Source organism: Cervus elaphus, chromosome 15, assembly GCF_910594005.1.
Source record: "Cervus elaphus chromosome 15, mCerEla1.1, whole genome shotgun sequence".
NCBI classification, from domain to species: Eukaryota; Metazoa; Chordata; class Mammalia; order Artiodactyla; family Cervidae; genus Cervus; species Cervus elaphus.
The window spans coordinates 61,767,356-61,786,193 of record NC_057829.1 but is presented as its reverse complement, the minus strand read 5'-3'; the positions used below and the strand labels follow the sequence as shown (position 1 = coordinate 61,786,193).

Sequence of the window (18,838 nt, the reverse complement as noted above, 5' to 3'; positions counted from 1 at the left end):
TGTTTCTGTCACTTACGTATGTGGGCTTGGGCATGTTCCCCACTCTGTAAGGGAGTGGGGAACGAAACCATCTCAATGATGCCATGCTCAAGAGGCACATTTAAGGGCTTAGCACAAAGGTTTTAATCTGGAGTTTGTGATTTCAGGAATCTTTTGCTCCTGTAATTCTATGTAAAATTTTGTGTATGTTTGAATTTTTCTAAGGGAGAGATTTCAGAGCCTCCATAAGAATCCCAGAGGAGTCCTTGACCACTAAATACTGAGCACCACTAGCCTCACATAGTGCCTGGCAGATGGCAGGTATTCATTAAATGTTAACTTTCTCTGTCTCTGCCAAGGACACATTTTATAATCAGCTGCTTACTGATGCTGACATGGTTATTTTGGATAACAATTAGTTACATCCAGAATAGAAATAAAAAACTCTTCTGTTTTTGCTCCGTTACCTGCCTGTGTGTTCCTCTTGAGCCGTGTTAGCTCCCTAAGGTGTTGCTCAGACCGTCTGCCACTCTCTCCTCATCCCCCAAGGACCAGTTCATATTGTTTGCTGTAGAAAAAGGAGTTAGTTCTGTTCCTTTAAAGTGTGGAGGGACTCTTAACAGCACATGGGAAACTCAGTAATGCAAAACGAAAAGGGGTAGGACAGGAGTTATTCTGAAAAATAGGAAGAGGATCAAAATGTCTAGTCCAGTGCTGAGCACATAACCATTAATCACTGAGTCACAGAATGGAATGAAGATGCAGACGCATTAAACAGCGGGAAGAGGAGGTGGGAAGAGAGAGACCTGGGAGGAGTCTTCGACTCTCTCCCACTCCAGGGCCTTTGTACCCCATGGCAGGCGGCCCATTTTTGCCCCCCCCTCCCCCCCCAGATTCCTGAATTAGAAGCACAGAGAGTGTGAATAGTGAAGAAGCCTGAGACCTAGGCTAGAGGGCTGTGGTGGGACCATCAGGTTTGTTAGGTGCTGCTTTTATGTCCTAGCCTCTTAAATTCCCTATAAAAAGCAAAAACAAAAATTGGGGTTGAGCGGTTGGCCAGGTCTTGATCCTAGTTGATCATTAATATCTTATCCTTCATTGGAAGCATCTAGTGCCCAGATCCCCAGTCTTCGGCCTTGGAACCAGTGTGCAGATTAGTAGCAGGGGCCCTTGGTGTCCTTGTTAGCTTTCTCCTTTTATTATTGAAAGTCAGTCTTTTAAAGTTTTCAATGCCTTGGTCCCAAGAATGCTTAATTCAGTAGAGCCATATCCGTGGGCAACAAAGAAGGGAAACAGACTGTCTTAAAATTTTAAGTGTGGAAGCCATTCCTCGGCACCAAAGTGGGGGATGCTTTTAAGAGCTTCTCCTGCCCATGTACTTGCCAGTTTTCCAATACTGGAAGAGGAATATAGTAGGGGCTCTAAGGAATTCACATCTGAATGAAAAATTAATACCACAATTTTTCGAGTGCTTATGTACTTAGCTTTGTGTTGGCCAATTAATTCCTTTTCTCGTTAAAGTCATGCATCTCTGTGAAGTAGTCTTAACTCCAATTTTATAGTAAAAGACACATATGAAGAGTTTAATGTATCCATTGTCAACTAAAAAGTGGTAGAGTTGAGGTTAACATCCAGGACTTTAAGAACTGTGGTCTTAAGCAGGGTCACACAGCCCAATGTCTATAGGAGCCAGGAAGGAAGTGTAAAGTCATGAAAACAACAACTACTTTGAGAGATTTAAAAACACCATGGAAGGGACTTCCCTGGTGGTGTAGTGGCAAAGACTCTGAGTTCCCAATGCAGGGGGCCTGGATTCAATCCCTGGTCAGGAAACTAGATCCTACATGCTGCAACTAAAGATCCAGCATGTTGCAACGAATATTGAAGACCCTGTATGCTTCAACTAAGACCTGTAATTAAACAAATAAATATTAAAGAAAACCAAAAACAAATTGTAATACAAGTTCCTCCCACTGGCTATCTTCAAATGAACAGCCAAACAGATGAGAATAAAGGGGAGATATCACATGATGGAAAAATTCCTAATAAGTCCGCAAAACTGGGGGAGGGGTGAATTGGGAAGAACAGGGCCAAGTATAAAGGAAAATAAAAATGCAATCACACTTAAAAAAAACCCCAACAAACCATGGGAGCCAAACACAAGTCCTCTATAGTCTGGCTTTGGCCCTCAAGCCCCATGTGGCATCTTGTGCACGATGCTGCGCTGCTCCTAGCTGGGACCCAGGTCTGCATAGGACTTTCTCCAGTGATGCCCGGTGCTGGCTCTGGGATGATAGCATGGTGTGCCCTCCAGGAACGGTGTTCAGACCCAGGAGGGCTGGTGCCCACTGAAACACACCATACCCCCACCCCCGACTGCCGGGCTTAGGGAAAGTCTATCCTCATTTGTTGCTCTCCCGCATGCACTGCCCCATATGGTAGCCTCTGGCCACATGTGGATACTGAGCACTTGAAATGGGGCTAGTCTAAATTGAGATGTTCTCTAAGTGTGAAATACACCCCAGAATTCAAAGACTTGAATATAAAAATGTCTCTAATTTTATATTCATTCCTTGATATTTTAGTATATTAGATTAATTATATCATTAAAATTAATCTTACCTGTTTCTTTTTATCTTTTTAATGTGATTACTAGAAAATATTAAATTACATATATGACTTACGTTGCTTTTTTCCCCCACAACTCCTGGGGCTCTAGTCCAAGGCTATTCTTTCTTCCCCAGAACCTATTCCTCAACTCCATCAGTTCCTGTGGTCATATCACCTCTTTTCTTTTAGTCCTGAGACCACCATGGGGAGTGGAGGCGAGGGCAGAAAAAAGCAGTGACAGGTTTATCCTTCGGCTTCTCTGGGCTTGGCTCCTGCCATTCATGGCTGGCTCTGGGAATCCTTAGCGTGGTCCAGCTCACTGGAGAGTACCTATGGCCTGCAGCCCTGGGGCGATGAGGTTCCTCCAAGAGGACTTTGCTCAGGGTGTGTGTCAAGCACTGTCCGTCTCTCCCAGAGAGGGTGCTGCCCTTTAGGGTTTGTCCATGTTGTGATCCATCAAGATATTTTTAAGTTAATGAATTCACAGTAGGTAGGGTGTGTCCTGTATTTTTCATGTGGATAAAAATGTTGCTATAAACTGTGGAGACTGAAATGTGTGTGTATTAAGAAGGCTCTTCCTATTCCTAGATGTAGGCAACTACTGGAAGCAGAGATGGAAGCTGTGCTGGTCAGAGGAGAGGAAGCCTTAAAAATGTAACCTCCCTCCCCCATTCCCCATTGTCCTGGGCACAAGGACCCATTAGGCGGTACTGTACTGCTTGGAAGTCTCGGGCCAGGGCCTTCTTCCTCTTGCTGGTGAAAAGCCCCGGGACTTAGTGGAAACCTCATGCCCCAGTAACCCAGGCTTTATAAAGCACTTGAATGTAGCTGAAATTGACCATTGATGAGGGGTCTTGTATGGCAGCCTTGAACACTCACTGTGTGTGCTGCATTGAATGAACTAACGCGAAGAGGAGAGACATGGCCCTCCTCCTGGTCTCTGCTTCGCTTTCCCAAGCCGCCTCTTTCCAGACGAGTCTAGAAACCATATGGTTTGGAGGAAAGGGGGGATATATTTAGTCTGAAGTAGAGATCGGTGTAGAATCAGAGCCAGTCAGAGCTCTTTGGGACTCAGCAGAAGTGGTGGCACCTTGGGGTCCTTGTGAACAGGGGAGGGGGTCTGAGGACACCAGCTTTCCTACGCCTGCTTCAGCCAGGGAGCTCCCCTGTCTCTGGCTTAAAGTAAGAGTTTTACTCTTACTGGCAGAAACAGAGATTTGGAAAGATGGTGACTTGGGGCTGAGATGAGCCCGCAAGTGAGTGGCAGTGAGAGGCAGTGCGGACACTTGGGTTTGTGTCTCTCCTCAAATCAGCTCTACCAAGTGTACCGTTTGATAGGTTTTGACAGATTGCTACATCCCTGAAGCTCACACCCCAATTAAGATGTATGAAAAAAAAAAAAAAAAAGATGTATGACATCCCCGTCACTCCAGAAAGTTCTCTCCTGCCACTTAAGAGTCAATCCCCCACATGCCTGCCCCAGGCTGCCATAACATTTCTGTCACTGGAGATTATTTATGTCACGAATCCCATCTCCTAATTTGTAGTGAGTGTGTTGACAATGTCTCCTTTCACTCCCTGGCTGGCTGTACCTGTTTCGAGGTGTAGGAAGGAGGACCCTTGTTTCTGTATTTCTGGGACCCATGACAGGAAAGGAGAGGACTGATTCTGGGCTTTTGGAGACCTGAGTTCCTTGAAGGCAGGAGCTGTTCTTCATATTCTGTTCCCACGATGCTTCATATAGTGCCTGGCACAGAGAAGGCTCGTAGTAAATGTACTGAACTGGGTCAGACCTGTCCAGTAATAGAAGGATCATCTGTCGGGGAAGCTGGTTCCTTCCTGGATAGAAATGCGCTGAGGGTGCTGGTGCCTGTCACTGAGGAACACAGGAGGACGTGGGCTTTCCTGCACTGAGCGATAAATGCCAGGGCTGGAGCTATATCCAGCCATCGTGGTTCTGCCCCCTGTGATGCAGTGCAGTGGGAGAGACAGTGGATCCTAATATGACCCGGCAAGTGGCCAGGTAGAGCTGAGTGCTGTCGAAGCAGAGACGGGGGGCACAGAGTCTAACTGAGAGATCTGGGGAAGCTTTCCTGGAGGGCACATGCTAGACCAACCGTGGTGCATGTGACTTAATGGCTCTGAGTGGGAGGAGGGAGTTTATGTGGCCCCTGAAGTTGCTGTTATCATAAGATTCTGTAAGTAATAGGTTTGTTGATATGCAGATAACATCACCCTTATGGCAGAAAGCGAAGAAGAACTAAAGAGCCTCTTGATGAAAGTGAAAGAGGAGAGTGAAAAGGTTGGCTTTCAGCTCAACATTCAGAAAACTAAGATCACGGCATCTGGTCCCATCACTTCATGGCAAATAGATGGGGAAACAGTGGAAACAGTGACAGACTTTATCTTTTTGGGCTCCAAAATCACTGCAGATGGTGACTGCAGCCATGAAATTAAAAGACGCTTGCTCCTTGGAAGAAAAGTTATGGCCAACCTAGACAGCATATTAAAAAGCAGAGACATTACTTTGCCAACAAAGGTCCGTCTAGTCAAAGCTACGGTTTTTCCAGTAGTCATGTATGGATGTGAGAGTTGGACTATAAAGAAAGCTGAGTGCCGAAGAGCTGATACTTTTGAACTGTGGTATTGGAGAAGACTCTTGAGAGTCCCTTGGACAGCAAGGAGATCCAACCAGTCCATCCTAAAGGAGATCAGTCCTGGGTGTTCACTGGAAGGACTGATGCTGAAGCAGAAACTCCAATCCTTTGGCCATCTGATGGGAAGAACTGAGTCATTGGAAAATACCTTGATGATGGGAAAGATTGAAGGCGGGAGGAGAAGGTGACAACAGAGGATCAGATGGTTGGATGTCATCACTGAGTCAATGGACATGAGTTTGAGTAAACTCTGGGAGTTGGTGATGGACAGGGAGGCCTGGCATGCTGCAGTCCATGGGGTCGCAAAGAGTCAGACACGACTGAGCGACTGAACTGAACTGAACTAAAAGTGCCCTCAGGTAGCCACACAGATTCGTGATTTGGGTTAGAAAATGGCCTGATTTTGTCCATCTATGTTTTGCTTCTTGGGAACAGCAATGGAAATGAGTGGATGGCTGGGTGAAACATTTTGGGCCCTGCAGACATGAAGAGAGGCAGAGGGGCAAGGAAGCACCTGGTGTCTGTGAAAGCCATGGAAAATTCTAAGTGTTGCAATGTGGAGCACAAGGGGAACTTATTATTATTATTTTTTTTTTTCGTGATCGTCTGCGTTTTATTTGCACCTCATTTGCGAGTTGTTAATTTCCAACTCAGTTCCTTCCACGCCAAGTTTCTTCTGTCCCATCTCCCTCAAATTTCCCTGATGTCCAGAAAAAAATACTAGTTGGTCTTTACCACAGTAGACTAAGCCCTCTCAGCAGGCCTGCCCTGTTCTCGCAAGGGACGTCTTTGTTCAAGGCTACAGCAACAGCAGGACTACACCTTGATAGCAGAGAATGCTGGAGCTTTGTGTGTGTGTGTGTGTGTGTGTGTGTGTGTGTGGCAGGGGGGTGTTATGGTGTAAGGTTAGCAGTATGCTAGGCAGAGGTGGGAAAGGCCAGTTGATGGATTCGGGAACAGGACTCTGGAGTTGGAGCCCAATCTCTGCCCTGGTGGATGCTCTCCACGTCCTTAGAGGTGAAATGGGGTCCCTCCAGCCACCACCACTGTCTCCCCAGTGATGTAGTTGGCGTCTTCAGAGCATAGGAAAGACGATGCCGGCACAGTCCTCTGGCTTGCCTATCCTTTTGATCTGCAAGGCTGCTTTTATGCTCTCCTCTCTTGCCTGATCCTCCCACAACATACGGCTGAAGCTAGTCTTGATGAGTCCAGGCGCCAGGCAGTTCACCCGAACATTCCACTGTGCCAGTTCAGTGGCCAGGTTCTTAGTGAGGCCCAGCAAAGCTGTTTTAGAAACGTTGTAAGGACCCAGGCTAGGAAATGGGCTGTAGGCTGCGACTGAGGACACGATCACTATTGAGCCGCCTCGTTTCGCCATTTCTGGCACCAATGCCTTTGTCAGCAGGGCTGTGGCCTTCACGTTAATGTCCAGAATCTTGTCCCACACCTCCTTGGTGACATCCATCAAGTTTCCAAAGAAAGGGTTGACAGCAGCATTGTAGATCAGGATGTCCACGTCGCCATGAAGCTTCACAGCCGTGGCCACCAGCCGCTCCCGGTCCTCAGCCTTCCCTACATGGCACACGGTGCCCGTCACGCTCAGCCCCTCCCCTTGCAGCGTTGCCACTGCCTGGTCCACATTCTGCTGCTTCCGGTTGCTGACCACCACATGGACCCCGTCCTGGGCCACACGCCGGGCGATGGCAAAACCGATCCCGTCAGTGGAGGCCATTACTAGGGCCGCTTTATTCGCCAGCGGGTTCCGGCGCGCCACCCCGCAGCTTGCCATCCAGACCGACTTCCATGACCGCGCACAGGCACCCAATGGCAGTCCCACCTTCAGCATGGCGCTGGCCGGTTCAGGGCTCTGCACCGCCCAGGGGGGCAGGGCGAGGGGTAGGGCGAAGGGTGAATCACAGCCTGCTCTGCGGCCCGCTCCCCTCCCAGCTCCCCGCTCCCGGCTCCCGGCTCCCCGCTCCCCTTAAGCACTAGATCAGGACTGCGCGGGCCCTTGGCCAGAGACAAGGGGAACTTATATGTGGCTGGTGTGGTGGTTTAGTGCTGTCATGTCTGACTCGTGTGACACCATGGAGTGTGGCCCGCCAGGCTCCTCTGTCCCTGAGATTTCCCAGGCAAGAATAATGGAGTGGGTTGCCATTTCCTTCTCCAGAGGATCTTCCCAACCCAAGGATCGAACCTACATCTCCTGCATTGGCAGGTGAATTCTTTACCACTGAGCCACATGAGGAGTCCCCTGATGTGTCTATAGTGAAAGTGAAGTCGCTCAGTCGTGTCCGACTCTTTGCCACCCCATGGACTCTAGCCCACCAGGCTCCTCCATCCACGGAGTTTTTTCCAGGCAAGAGTACTGGAGTGGGTTGCCATTTCCTTCTCCAGGGGATCTTCCCAACCCGGGGATCCAACCCGTGTCTCCCGCATTGCGGGCAGAGGCTTTACTGTCTGAGCCACCAGAAATATGCTCACCAACACTCTTGTACCGGAACAACCTAAAGGCTCATCAGCAGTACAGCAGACAGATATGTGGTAGGTGTGATAGGCAAGATAAGGCAAACACTCAGACGTTCCCATCGTGTGAGTATGTTATCTTACATAGCAAGGTGGAATAAGTTTGCAGATGGATTAAGAGTTTAATCATCTTAAAGAGATTATATTGGGTTACCAGGGTGGGCAAATGTCATAAGGTTCTGTAAGTGTGGAAGAGGGAGGCAGAAGCGTCAGAGTTGGAGTGTGTGACATGAAAGTCAACCACCCATTGCTGGGTTTGAGGATGGAGGGGGCCATGAGCCAAGAAGTATCGGTGGCCTCTAGAAATGGGAGAAGACAAGGAAGTAGATTCTTCCCTCAAGCCTTCAGAAAAAAATGTAGCCTTGACAACACCTTGATTTTAGCCCAAGAGATCTATTTCTGACCTCTGATCACCAGAACTGTAAGATAATAAGCTGTTGTTTTAAGCGACTAAATTTGTGGTAATTTGTCACAGCAGGAATAGGAAAGTAATACAGTGGAATTTTGAATAGTACACAGCCATGAGAACATGTGATCTATAATTGCATGTAAGAATATGGCTGAAAATCAGACATAAAACTGCATACCGTTTGATTTCATTCAAATACAAAAATGGGCAAAATGAATCTTTGCTATTAGAAAATAGAGTGCTTACTCTTGGGTAGGGATGGACACTGGGCAGTAATTAATGGCAAGTAAGTGAGCAAGAGGAAGTTCTGAGGTGCTGATTAAAGAGGTGTGTTCAGTTTTTGAAAATTCATTGAACTGAGAACTTACATGTGTACTTTTCTCAATGTATATTATACCCCAACAGAAAGTCTGTATGTATGTGCGTGTCTAGTCTACATCAGCCTGGACTAGATTTTGAGGGGCATGAAGGAGATTATTTTTGACTGGATACTAATGATTTAAGGGTTTAGCTCTTGAAGAGAAGGTGCAAAGACTGGGGTGGGGAGGCCCAGGGTCACTTTCTGGAGATACTGCAGAGAGCAGAGGGTGTAAGGAGGGGGTCTGGGGTGCTGTGGCCACATCTTGTGGCCCAGAGTTCAGTCATCCCATATGTACTTATTGGGCTGGTGACATTTCATGGGGCGTCCTCAAGGATATCAGAGTCATGGGCAGGTGGATGAAAGGGTAGTTAACTCAGTGGTCCAGGAAGGGTGCACTGATAGAAGCATGAAGTGAGATGAGAGACAAAGGAGAAATTGAGGCTTTGGGGGATGGGCAGGGGGTGGAGTGTGTTCTGGGAGAGCCAGGTCACACGTAAGGCCCTGTTTCCCCCAAATGACTTTTAGGTGGTGCTTTGGATGAACTCCACATTTTAATAGGGTTTATTTTAATGTGCAGTGGAAAAATATAACTTGTATATTGTCTGAATTTATAGGTTCTTTAGGGCCAGGCTAACATGCATATTTGAACTAGTGTCAGACCTAAAACTGTTGAGTAAGAAATAGAAAAGTGGCTGGCCCATGTGACAGAAAATAGAGAGGTTTGCTATGACTGAGGTGTGGTCAGCATCACTGTGGGCAATGTGGGCAAGGGGGAGGGAACAGGATGGTGTCAGGTACCAGGGGTCACAGGACAGAGGAGGTGGCGGGGAGAAGGCGAGACCTGGCCATAGGAGCTGAGAAGAACTGGCCTGGTGGCTGAGCGAGGTTTTGCGGAGCCGTGGCTCTGACTTGACCATTAGAATCCCCTGGGGGACGTGCTGCAGCTCTGGCCCGGGGGGTTTCTGATTCCGGTGGTCGGAGGCCCAGGAGTCTGCATTTCTAACAAGTTCCCAGGCCGTGCTGCTGCTGCTGGACTGGGGGCAGCTCTGAGAACTGCTGATGTAGAGGTGGCAGTGCGGGCACAGTGTGTGCCCAGTCATGGGTGTACATGCAGGGGCTGCCGGGGGAGGCGTAGCTCACTGCAGAAGGGGAGGAGCAGGTGCGTGGACTGGGAGACACCCAGACAGAACAGCAGACTCAGCCTTGCCTGGCAGGGTGCAGAGCGAGCTGGTGCCTGGTGCTGGGTGCACAGTTGGTGCCGATGGTGGGGGGGGGGGGCACCCAGGAGGGCCACAGCTGGAGCTGACCCACCACAATGAGGGAACCCGATGACTCAGCTAAGGCACTTGCAACTTAGCAATAATGTGGGAGAAGAGAAGCAAATCGAGTGCCTCTGATGGTGCCTGGGGGAGGCCACCTCCTCTATAGTTTTCCTGGCAATTTTATCAGCTCTGAGAGGAAGGAGACCAGATTCCACTGAACACCCACTCTGTCTGAGGAGTTTTTAATATGCCTTATCACATTTAATCATCAAAATCCCATGAGAGTGGTATCATTAATCCATTTTAAGAAGGATGAAACTAAGGCCCTGAGAAGTGCAGGAACATATGTGCACACTGCTGTCTAGACAGACAGGGGAGGCCATCAGCCCTGGAGCTGCCTTTGTCTAATTAAGCTCCTTTGCTGCTCCCCCTGCTCCAGTACTACCATTTCAACATGGAATCAGTATAAAACCAATATTTAATCATTATGAACAATTGTGAAATATTTTACCTCTTTTTTTGACCTTGCTGCAGGTCATCTGGGATCTTAGCTCCGGGACCAGGGGTGGAACCTATGCCCCCTGCAGTGGAAGTGCAGAGTCTTAACCACTGGACCCCTAGGGAAGTTTTACTTCCTTTTTTTTTTTTTGCATTAAGACTTCAAGATCCAGTATGTAATTTACACCTACAGCACATCTCAGTTCAGATAAACCACATTTCAAGAACTCAACAGCCTCCACATCTCACTACCCTATTCCATTGAGCGGCCTTCCAGGATGAGAATGTCCAGGTACAAGTGCCGGTAATCACCATCTCGGCCACTAGATGGCGGAGGCGACCTACCCCCCCACCCGCTACTTAAGGCATTAGGAGTTAGCGATGGGGTGGATGGGGACCTCTCTTCAATCTCTCTTTAACTTTATCCAGAAGTAAGCTTAGAAGATGGAGAGAGAAATGGCAACCAACTCCAGTATTCTTGACTGGAGAATTCCATGGACAAAGGAGCCTAGTGGGCTCCAGTCCATGGGGTCGCAGAGACGGATACGACTGGGCTACTATCACTCACTCACTCACTCACTCACTCACTCAAGCTTAGAAGAGGGCTTTCCTGGTGGCTCAGCAGTAAAGAATCTGCCTGCAATGCAGAAGCTGCAGGAGATGCGGATTCAATCCTTGGGTCTGGAAGGTCCCCTGGAGGAGGGCGTGGCAACCCACTCCAGTATTCTTGCCTGGATAATCCCACGGACAGAGGAGCATGGAGGGTTACAGTTCATGGGGGCCACAAAGAGTTGGACACGGCTGAAGTGACTTAGCATGCATGCAAGCTTAAAAGATTCCATGATAAACTTACTCTAGAAGTAAACACGTGTAGCTGGGTTCATGTGTGTCTGGGGCCAACTGAATAACTGGGAGTTCTTCAAGTTAATATCCATATAAAATTTAATGTTTATTAAAGGATAAGTAGTAAAAGCATGTCAATTTAAAGCTTACTTATGTTAGTAAAACAATAGTAACAGTAGCAATTGTTTAGAACTTAAAAGACTTTTTTGGTGAGGCATATTCTCTCATTGACATTCTTTAGAACTGAAGGTATATGGTGATAATAAAAAGCAGATCAACTATTAGTTGATTATTTATAAAAATCCTCCATGGACAACTGACTCACTTGTGCATCCACCCTTGGTCCACCAGTGGTACTTGCTATCCTGGGGCTTCCATTCTGTTTCAAGCATGGGGCCTGGTTAGGCAACTTGCTTCCATTTGCATCCCATGGGTGTTGATGGCCAACCTAGAACTAGGAATCAGATGCTCTGGACTCCCAGTTCACTGCTCTTTTCAGCATGCCACTCTGTTTGAGACATGGTGGCAGTTGCAGCCATACTGTTTCTCATGTCCTTGTGTATAAAAGCCCTGAGCAAAACACAGTGGCTAAGAGCCCAGCCCCTGCAATGCCAGATAAAGGCTGGGCCCAGGGGGCCTCAGAAAATTGTTTAGTGAATGAAGAACAGAAGAAAATAAGTGCCCTCCAGAGAGTTTAGAAGCTTACATTGCTGGAGGTGGGGGGACCAGTCAGTTGGCTGTCTGGGGGCACATTGATTACACTGGACCTCTTCCATCCTGGCGGGGCATTGATTTGGTCCTCAGTGGAATAGATACTTATTCTGGATATGAATTTGCTATCCCTTCCAGAAATGCTTCTGCCAGCCCAACCGTCTGTGCACTCACAGAAAACCTCATTACTGTCCCGGGATTCTTTCTACATAATATTGCTTCTGGCCAGGGAACTCATTTCAGAGCCATGCGAGTGCAGCAACAGATCTGTTCTCTTAGGAATTCACTAGTCTCAGCACTTGTCATATAACCTGGGATCAGTTGGCCTGATAGGACTATGGGATGGTCTAGTGACATTTTGGTTATGTTATCAGTTGGCCTGAAGGTTTCTTTGGGGCTGATGAAAATATTCTAAAATTGACTGTGCTTATGGTTGCACAATTGTGCAAATATGCTAAAAGCTATGGAATTGTATTCTTTGAATGGGTGTTATGTATGGTATGTAAATTATATCTCAACAAAGCTGTTTCTTGGTCCCCCACTTCCACATTCCCTTCCCCAGTGGTATCCATTATTATCAATCTTTTGTGTGTGCTTCTGGAGATGACACATACACACACATATATAGTATAGTTTTTACATAGGTTGGTAGCACAAGATACAAACTGTTTCTTTATTTGCTTTTCTTTTTCCCATTCTATGAGCTACTCACAACCCTTTGAATTCATTGCTTTTCTCACTTAATTTAAAAAATTATTTAAATTTATAAAAATGTTAAAGTTTTTAATATACCTTGGGGTCCGTTTCATATCAGTATGCAGAGAGATACCTCATTCTTTTTAATGTCTGCACAATATTCCCCTGTGAGGATACATCCTGTGGTTGGCTGAATAATGGTTTCTGAGAAGATAGCCATATCTAATCCCTGGAAACTGTGAATGTTACCTTTATGGAAAAAAAGGACTTTGCAGATGTGATTAAATTAAGGCTCTTGAGATGCGGGGATTGTCCTGGATTATCTGTGTGGGCCCTAAATACAATCACATGTGTCCTTGTTAATGGAGAGGTTGAAGACTTGACACAGAGAAGAAGAGAAAGCAGCGTGATCACCGAGGCAGAGATCGGAGTGATATGGCCACAAGCCAAGGAATACCAGCAGCCACCCCACCAAAAACTGCAAGAGGGAGGAAAGAATTCTTAGAGCCTCTGGAGGGATCACAACCCTATCACTGTGTTGATCCCAGCCCAGCAATACTAGTTTCAGACCTCTGGCCTCCAGAACTGTGGGAGAATCCATTTCTGTTGAGGTAAGTCACCAAGTTGGTAGTTTTTGTTACAGCAGCTACAGGAAGCAAATCTTCACACTGATGGATATTCAGATTATTTCTAACCTTTTGCTTTATAAATCCTGCTGTAGTAAGTTTCCTTGAACATATGTCATTCCATATATGAGTGAGTAAATCTATCAGATAAATTGTGGAGGTGGAATTGCAGGACCAAAGAAACACAATGTTTTTTGTGTAATTTAGTTCTGCTGCTCCCGTCCAAGGAGCACGGATTCACTTTGGATCCATGGGGCAAGTCCCCCTCCCCGACTTTCCCCAGTGTCATTCAAGACCCAACTCAGGGACTTCCCTGGTGGTCAGTGGTCAAGACTTCACCTTCCAATGAAGGGGGTATGGGTTCCATCCCTAGTAGGGGAACTAAGGTCCCACATGCTGTGAGGTGTGGATCCCCCCCTCCCCAAAAAAAGACCCAGCTTAAAAGTTATGTCCCCCAAGACGCCTTGCTCTCACAGGCAGAGCTCTTTGTTCCACGGGCTGAATTCCTGCAGCTTCTTGACTGCATTCTCTCTCTCTCTCTGGTCCAATTGCACCGTGTTCATATGCCTGTTTCTCTCGGAGATGGTGAGTTCCTTCTGCGAAGGGCCCAAGTCTAATTCACCTTTGTGTCTCCGGCTTGGCGTAATTCATGGAGCACAGTAGGCTCTGTAGATGATGGAGGGCGTGGAAGAAGGGAAGCTGCCTCTTTCGAGGGCTGAGAATAGATGGCTGTTTTAGGAGGTCCGTCCTAACTAGGTAATGCCAGGGCTCACGCTGCTCGGGGAACTAGAGGATTCTGGAACTGCGGATGCTGTCCTCTCACTGCAGAAGACGGGAACCGCTCTCTGAACCTGGAAACCCATGGGTGCAGGTTGTATATTTGTGTGAATGTGAGGCCAATGATTCACTGTGAGGCAGGAGGATGGACAAGACAGGGAGTCCCCAGGTTTTAGCTCAAATAGGAAACACTTGCAGGCCTAAGGGTGGAGGTGTTGGTGGGTAGACCTGACCAGGGAAGGAAGCACCTGACCATCCTTCCCTCTCGGTTTCCTTTGGGTTGTTTCTGAAGCCTCCCACTTCTCTGGAAGCCCTTTCTCCATCTGCCCCATTGACCCAGGGCCTGCCCGGGAAGCCAGTGGGGAGTGCAGGGGCCCACCTCCTCCTGTCCTGAGCACCCTGCTTGCTGGGCATATGGTATCACCTGGGGGTGTCCATTAGATTTCCACAGACTTGGTAATGTAGCTGCCTCCTTTCATGAAATGAACCTGGATTTAAGGTTTAGCTCTCTTTAATGTTTTAGGATGAGACACTGGTGGAAATCTCTTTTTTCTAAGAAAGTGCTGGCATCGGTGCAAGGAAACAGTGAGAGGGATGACTTTTTCTGAGTGGTAGTTTGACTATAAGTAGGGCATACGTGCAGCTCAGTTAGTAAAGAATTTGCCTGCAAAGCAGAGACCCAAGTTCGATCCCTAGGTTGGGAAGATCCCCTAAAGAAGGAAAGGGAAACCCACTCCAGTATTCTTGCCTGGAGAATCCCATGGACAGAGGAGCCTGGCAGGGTACAGGTCGCAAGAGCTGGATACGACTGAGCAACTTAACCATCACCACATCAAGCCTTAAAAATTTCCCTTTGTATTTTCATTAATTGTTTTTAGATGGAACTTCACTAGTGGTCTGATGGGTAGGAATCTGAGCTCCCAATGCTGGGAATCCAGGTTTGATCCTAGTGAGGGAACTAGATCCCATATGCCGAAGCTAAGAGTATACATGCTGCAACTAAAGATCCCTCAGTTCAGTCGCTCAGTTGTGTCTGACTCTTTGCAGCCCCATGGACTGCAGCACGCCAGGCTTCCCTGTCCATCACCAGCTCCCAGAAATTGCTCAAACTCATGCCCATTGAGTTGGTGATGCCATCCAACCATCTCATCCTCTGTCATCCCCTTCTCCCGCCTTCAATCTTTCCCAGCATCAGGGTCTTTTCCAATGACTCAGTTCTTTGTATCAGGATTGGCCAAAGGATTGGAGCTTCGGATTCAGCATCAGTCCTTCCAATGAATATTCAGGACTGATTTCCTTTAGGATGGACTGGTTGGATCTCCTTGCTGTCCAAGGGACTCTCAAGAGTCTTCTCCAACACCACAGTTCAAAAGCATCAATTCTTCAGCGCTCAGCTTTCTCTATAGTCCAACGCTCACATCCATACATGACTACTGGAAAAACCATAGTTTTGATTAGATGGACCTTTGTTGGCAAAGTAATGTCTGTGCTTTTTATTATGCTGTCTAGGTTGGTCATAGCTTTTCTTCCAAGGAACAAGTATCTTTTAATTTCATGGCTGCAATCACCATCTGCAGTGTTTTTGGAGCCCAAGAAAATAAAGTCAGCCACTGTTTCCATTGTTTCCCCATCTATTTGCCATGAAGTGATGGGACTGGATGCCATGATCTTTGTTTTTTTGAATATTGAGTTTTTTTTTTTCATTTATTTTTATTAAGTGGAGGCTAATTACTGAATATTGAGTTTTAAGCCAGCTTTTTCACTCTGCTCTTTCATTTTCATCAAAAGTCTCTTTAGTTCCTCTTTGCTTTCTGCCATAAGGGTGGTGTCATCTGCATATCTGAGGTTATTGATATTTCTCCTGGCAATCTTGATTCCAGCTTGTGCTTCATCAGCATTTCGCATGAGGTACTCTGCATATGAGTTAAATAAGCAGCGTGACAATAAAGATCCCTCATGCCTCAACTAAAAAAAAAGATCTCCCCACCAGAAATGTCCTTTGTTTTAGAGGTACATACTGAAATATTTATGGTGAAATATATGGCATCTGGGATTTGCTTCAATACAATCCAGTGGGGATGAGGGATGTGTGGGGGATGTAGCTGAAGCAAGCTTGGGTTGATTATTGCTGAAGCGGCTGGATGAGGGCTTCAGCGTGGTTCATTATACTGTTATATCTACACTGATATATTTAAATTTTTTTCCATAATACAAAGTCAAAAAATAAAGTCCTCTTTGAACCAGCATTTGTGTTGTGGCAATATCAGTCCAGCCTGTGTCATATCTCACCAGACTTTTCTGTTTTCATTCTTACCCCTCCTGCTCAGGAGGGCTCAAGCCTTGTTTGAGCTCCTCAGCTCTCGGGGCTCCCCGGGCCCTCTGGATTAAGAGCAATCTGCTGACATACCTATCTGGCTGTAACCACTTCCTTCTCCAGCCTACCACTGCGCTTTCTGCCCACCTGCCACCCAGGTTCTCAGACCCCAGAGGCTGCAGGTGGCCTCTGGCCTCAGGGCTTTTGTCTGGAAGCTCGCCTCCTCCCCCTAGTCCTCCCCACCATGGTGCGTACACTTTATCCCATATCAAGGTGAGCTTCATTTCTGACTCCCAGCAGAGTCACGCTTTTCTGTTAATCTCTCAGGATCCACATGGTTCCTTCAGCTCTCACTCCTCTGGGTGATTATTATAAACTGGTGATTCTTGATTTTTCAGTGATGTCTGTCTCCCTCACTGGACCATGAACTCCTGGGGAGTGGGTGTGTGGCTCACCATCACATCCCTGGGTCCAGCAAAGGAGCCTGCGTGTAGAGGCTTTCATTATTTAATGGATAAATTAATGCACGATGGATAAGTTAATGCACAAGTAGGGCACATCTTGGGAAAATCTTGGATGAAAAGAGTGTATGATGTTCTAGGCAAACCCTGCATGATACACTCGACTTGCTGAGAACTCCCTGCTGGCTCCATCAAGGGGACTGGTTCAGATTATTCGGATCCAGACACCATCAAAGGGTGGCAAATGAAGGAGTGATGTGTGCTCCAGGCAGCCCCTTTGGCCATCTGTGGTGGACGAGGAGAGGAGGCCAGACTGGATGGGCTGCCCCTGGGGTCCTGATTAGGGTCCTGGGGCCTTGAGCCGAGATCAGGGCAGTGGTGACAGTGGAGCGGGAACAGAGTCAGAGTCGAGTCTGAGACAATTAATCTAACCCAGCGAATCTTGGCCCTTCTTCCCTGAAGAAACAGCATGTCTGCACAAGAGGGATTGGGAAGACAGCCCCAGAGGAGCCTGGTGGGGGCACAGCATGTCCACAGACACATCTTGGATCATGAAGAGTTTTGCAAACGGTCCCTCCAGAGGCAGTCACCAGGAAACAATGAGACAGCCCCACGGCTTGGGGCCAGGCAGGGCCCTCGTCCCTCTGGCCAGGATCTGCGGTGACAGCAGAGCTTGGCACTGGTGAGTGGAAAGTTGGCTTGTTACGCAGAAAATCTCTCTCCAGCACGCCTTCATTTAGGGCTTGACTCGGGGCCAGGGGAAGGTGCTGGGGAGACCCTGGAGCCTGAGAAGCCACGGGGGCCTCTGCAGGCCTCCTGGTCGGGGCCTCCACTGGAGCTGGAAGGGGCTGCCGCTGCGGATGAGGTGGGTGAGTGCCACCCACCAGGAACGGCCGCCTGGGACCCGCCACACTTCTCCTGTCCCAGCACAAGCGTCACACTTTCTCTCCATTCCCTCGGAGACTTGTAATTGGTCGCAGAGATGGAGAGCAGGGCAGCCAAATCACCAGCTCTTCTCCTTGTGGGAAGTCGCTGTGGGGAGGCCAGATGGTTGGGAAGATGCCGAACAAGAACCTATGTAACAGCTACCATAGACTGTTTATTCCACACCACACCCAGAGTCAGGCTTGTTTAATCGGAGCTAGGTCCCCTTTCTTTCTCTCCCACAGAGCTCTATTCTTGCCCTGTACAATACCTGTAATAGAGATATTTGCTTACGCATTTGTCTATTTTATGTCTGTCTTTACTGCTAGACCATACACCCCACGAGGGTAGAGAGGGGTCTGTTTGTCCTCTACAGTGGCTCCAGCACCTAAACATTGCCTAGCATGTAGCTGGAATGTTTTTGTTTTTAATGGATGAATCAGTCTCACAGCAGCCTAGTGAAGCAAGTACAATTATTTTCTTCATTTCAGAATGGGCAAACTGAGACATAAAGAGGTTAGGTTACCCAAGCCACGGAACCAGGATTCAGACTCATACAATGAGCAACCCAAGGGTGAATTGTGGCCCAAGTTTGGCCAATAAAATTCAGGCTGGGGAAAATGAGACCTTTGTCCTCTTTGGCCTTTGGCTGTTGGGATGTGAGACTAAGGCTGCTGGTGAGTCTAGCCTAGAGGGGCAGCTGGTTTGAGAGCAAGATGTCTCAGAGAAGCAAAGAAAAGAGAGAAGAGAATCAATACATGCTGTCTGAAGTTGAGGCTGGCCCTGCTCACGTCTCCTGTTCTTGTGATGGAGAGCTCCCATGAACATGATGGCCAGACTCTTCCACACTGTAGGTGTAGTAGAAAGAGGGCTAAAGACTTGGGTTTCAGTTCTAAGTCTACCAGGCTCTTAGTGGGTGACAGAGCAAGTTTCTTTCCATCTCTGGCTCTCAGCTCCCTCCACTGTAAAATGAGCACTATCATTCCCAAATCTTTGGGTGAAAGTGGTGGTACTGAAAGAGGTTTAAGGTTTGGGATTTGGTGCCTGTTATCAGCATTTGCTTGCAAGTGTCAGCTGCCTGCCTCGTCTTTTAGGTGGCTTTTAATGTAACAGAAGACTCATCCAGAGTCAGCTTCAACATTGTAAAACAGTATGGAGTTTCCTCAAAAAAATTAAAATAGAAC

At 47.6% G+C, this 18,838-nt stretch overlaps 1 protein-coding gene across 1 annotated transcript; it reads right to left on the bottom strand.

Moving 5' to 3' along the window:
• Window positions 1-5,820: 5,820 nt before the first annotated feature.
• LOC122708977 (dehydrogenase/reductase SDR family member 4-like) lies at window positions 5,821-7,236 on the bottom strand. Its single transcript, XM_043925907.1, has one exon. It carries the CDS (start codon window positions 7,090-7,092, stop codon window positions 6,322-6,324), a length of 771 nt encoding a protein of 256 aa, XP_043781842.1. The 5' UTR covers window positions 7,093-7,236; the 3' UTR covers window positions 5,821-6,321.
• Between the last annotated feature and the right edge of the window lie 11,602 nt (window positions 7,237-18,838).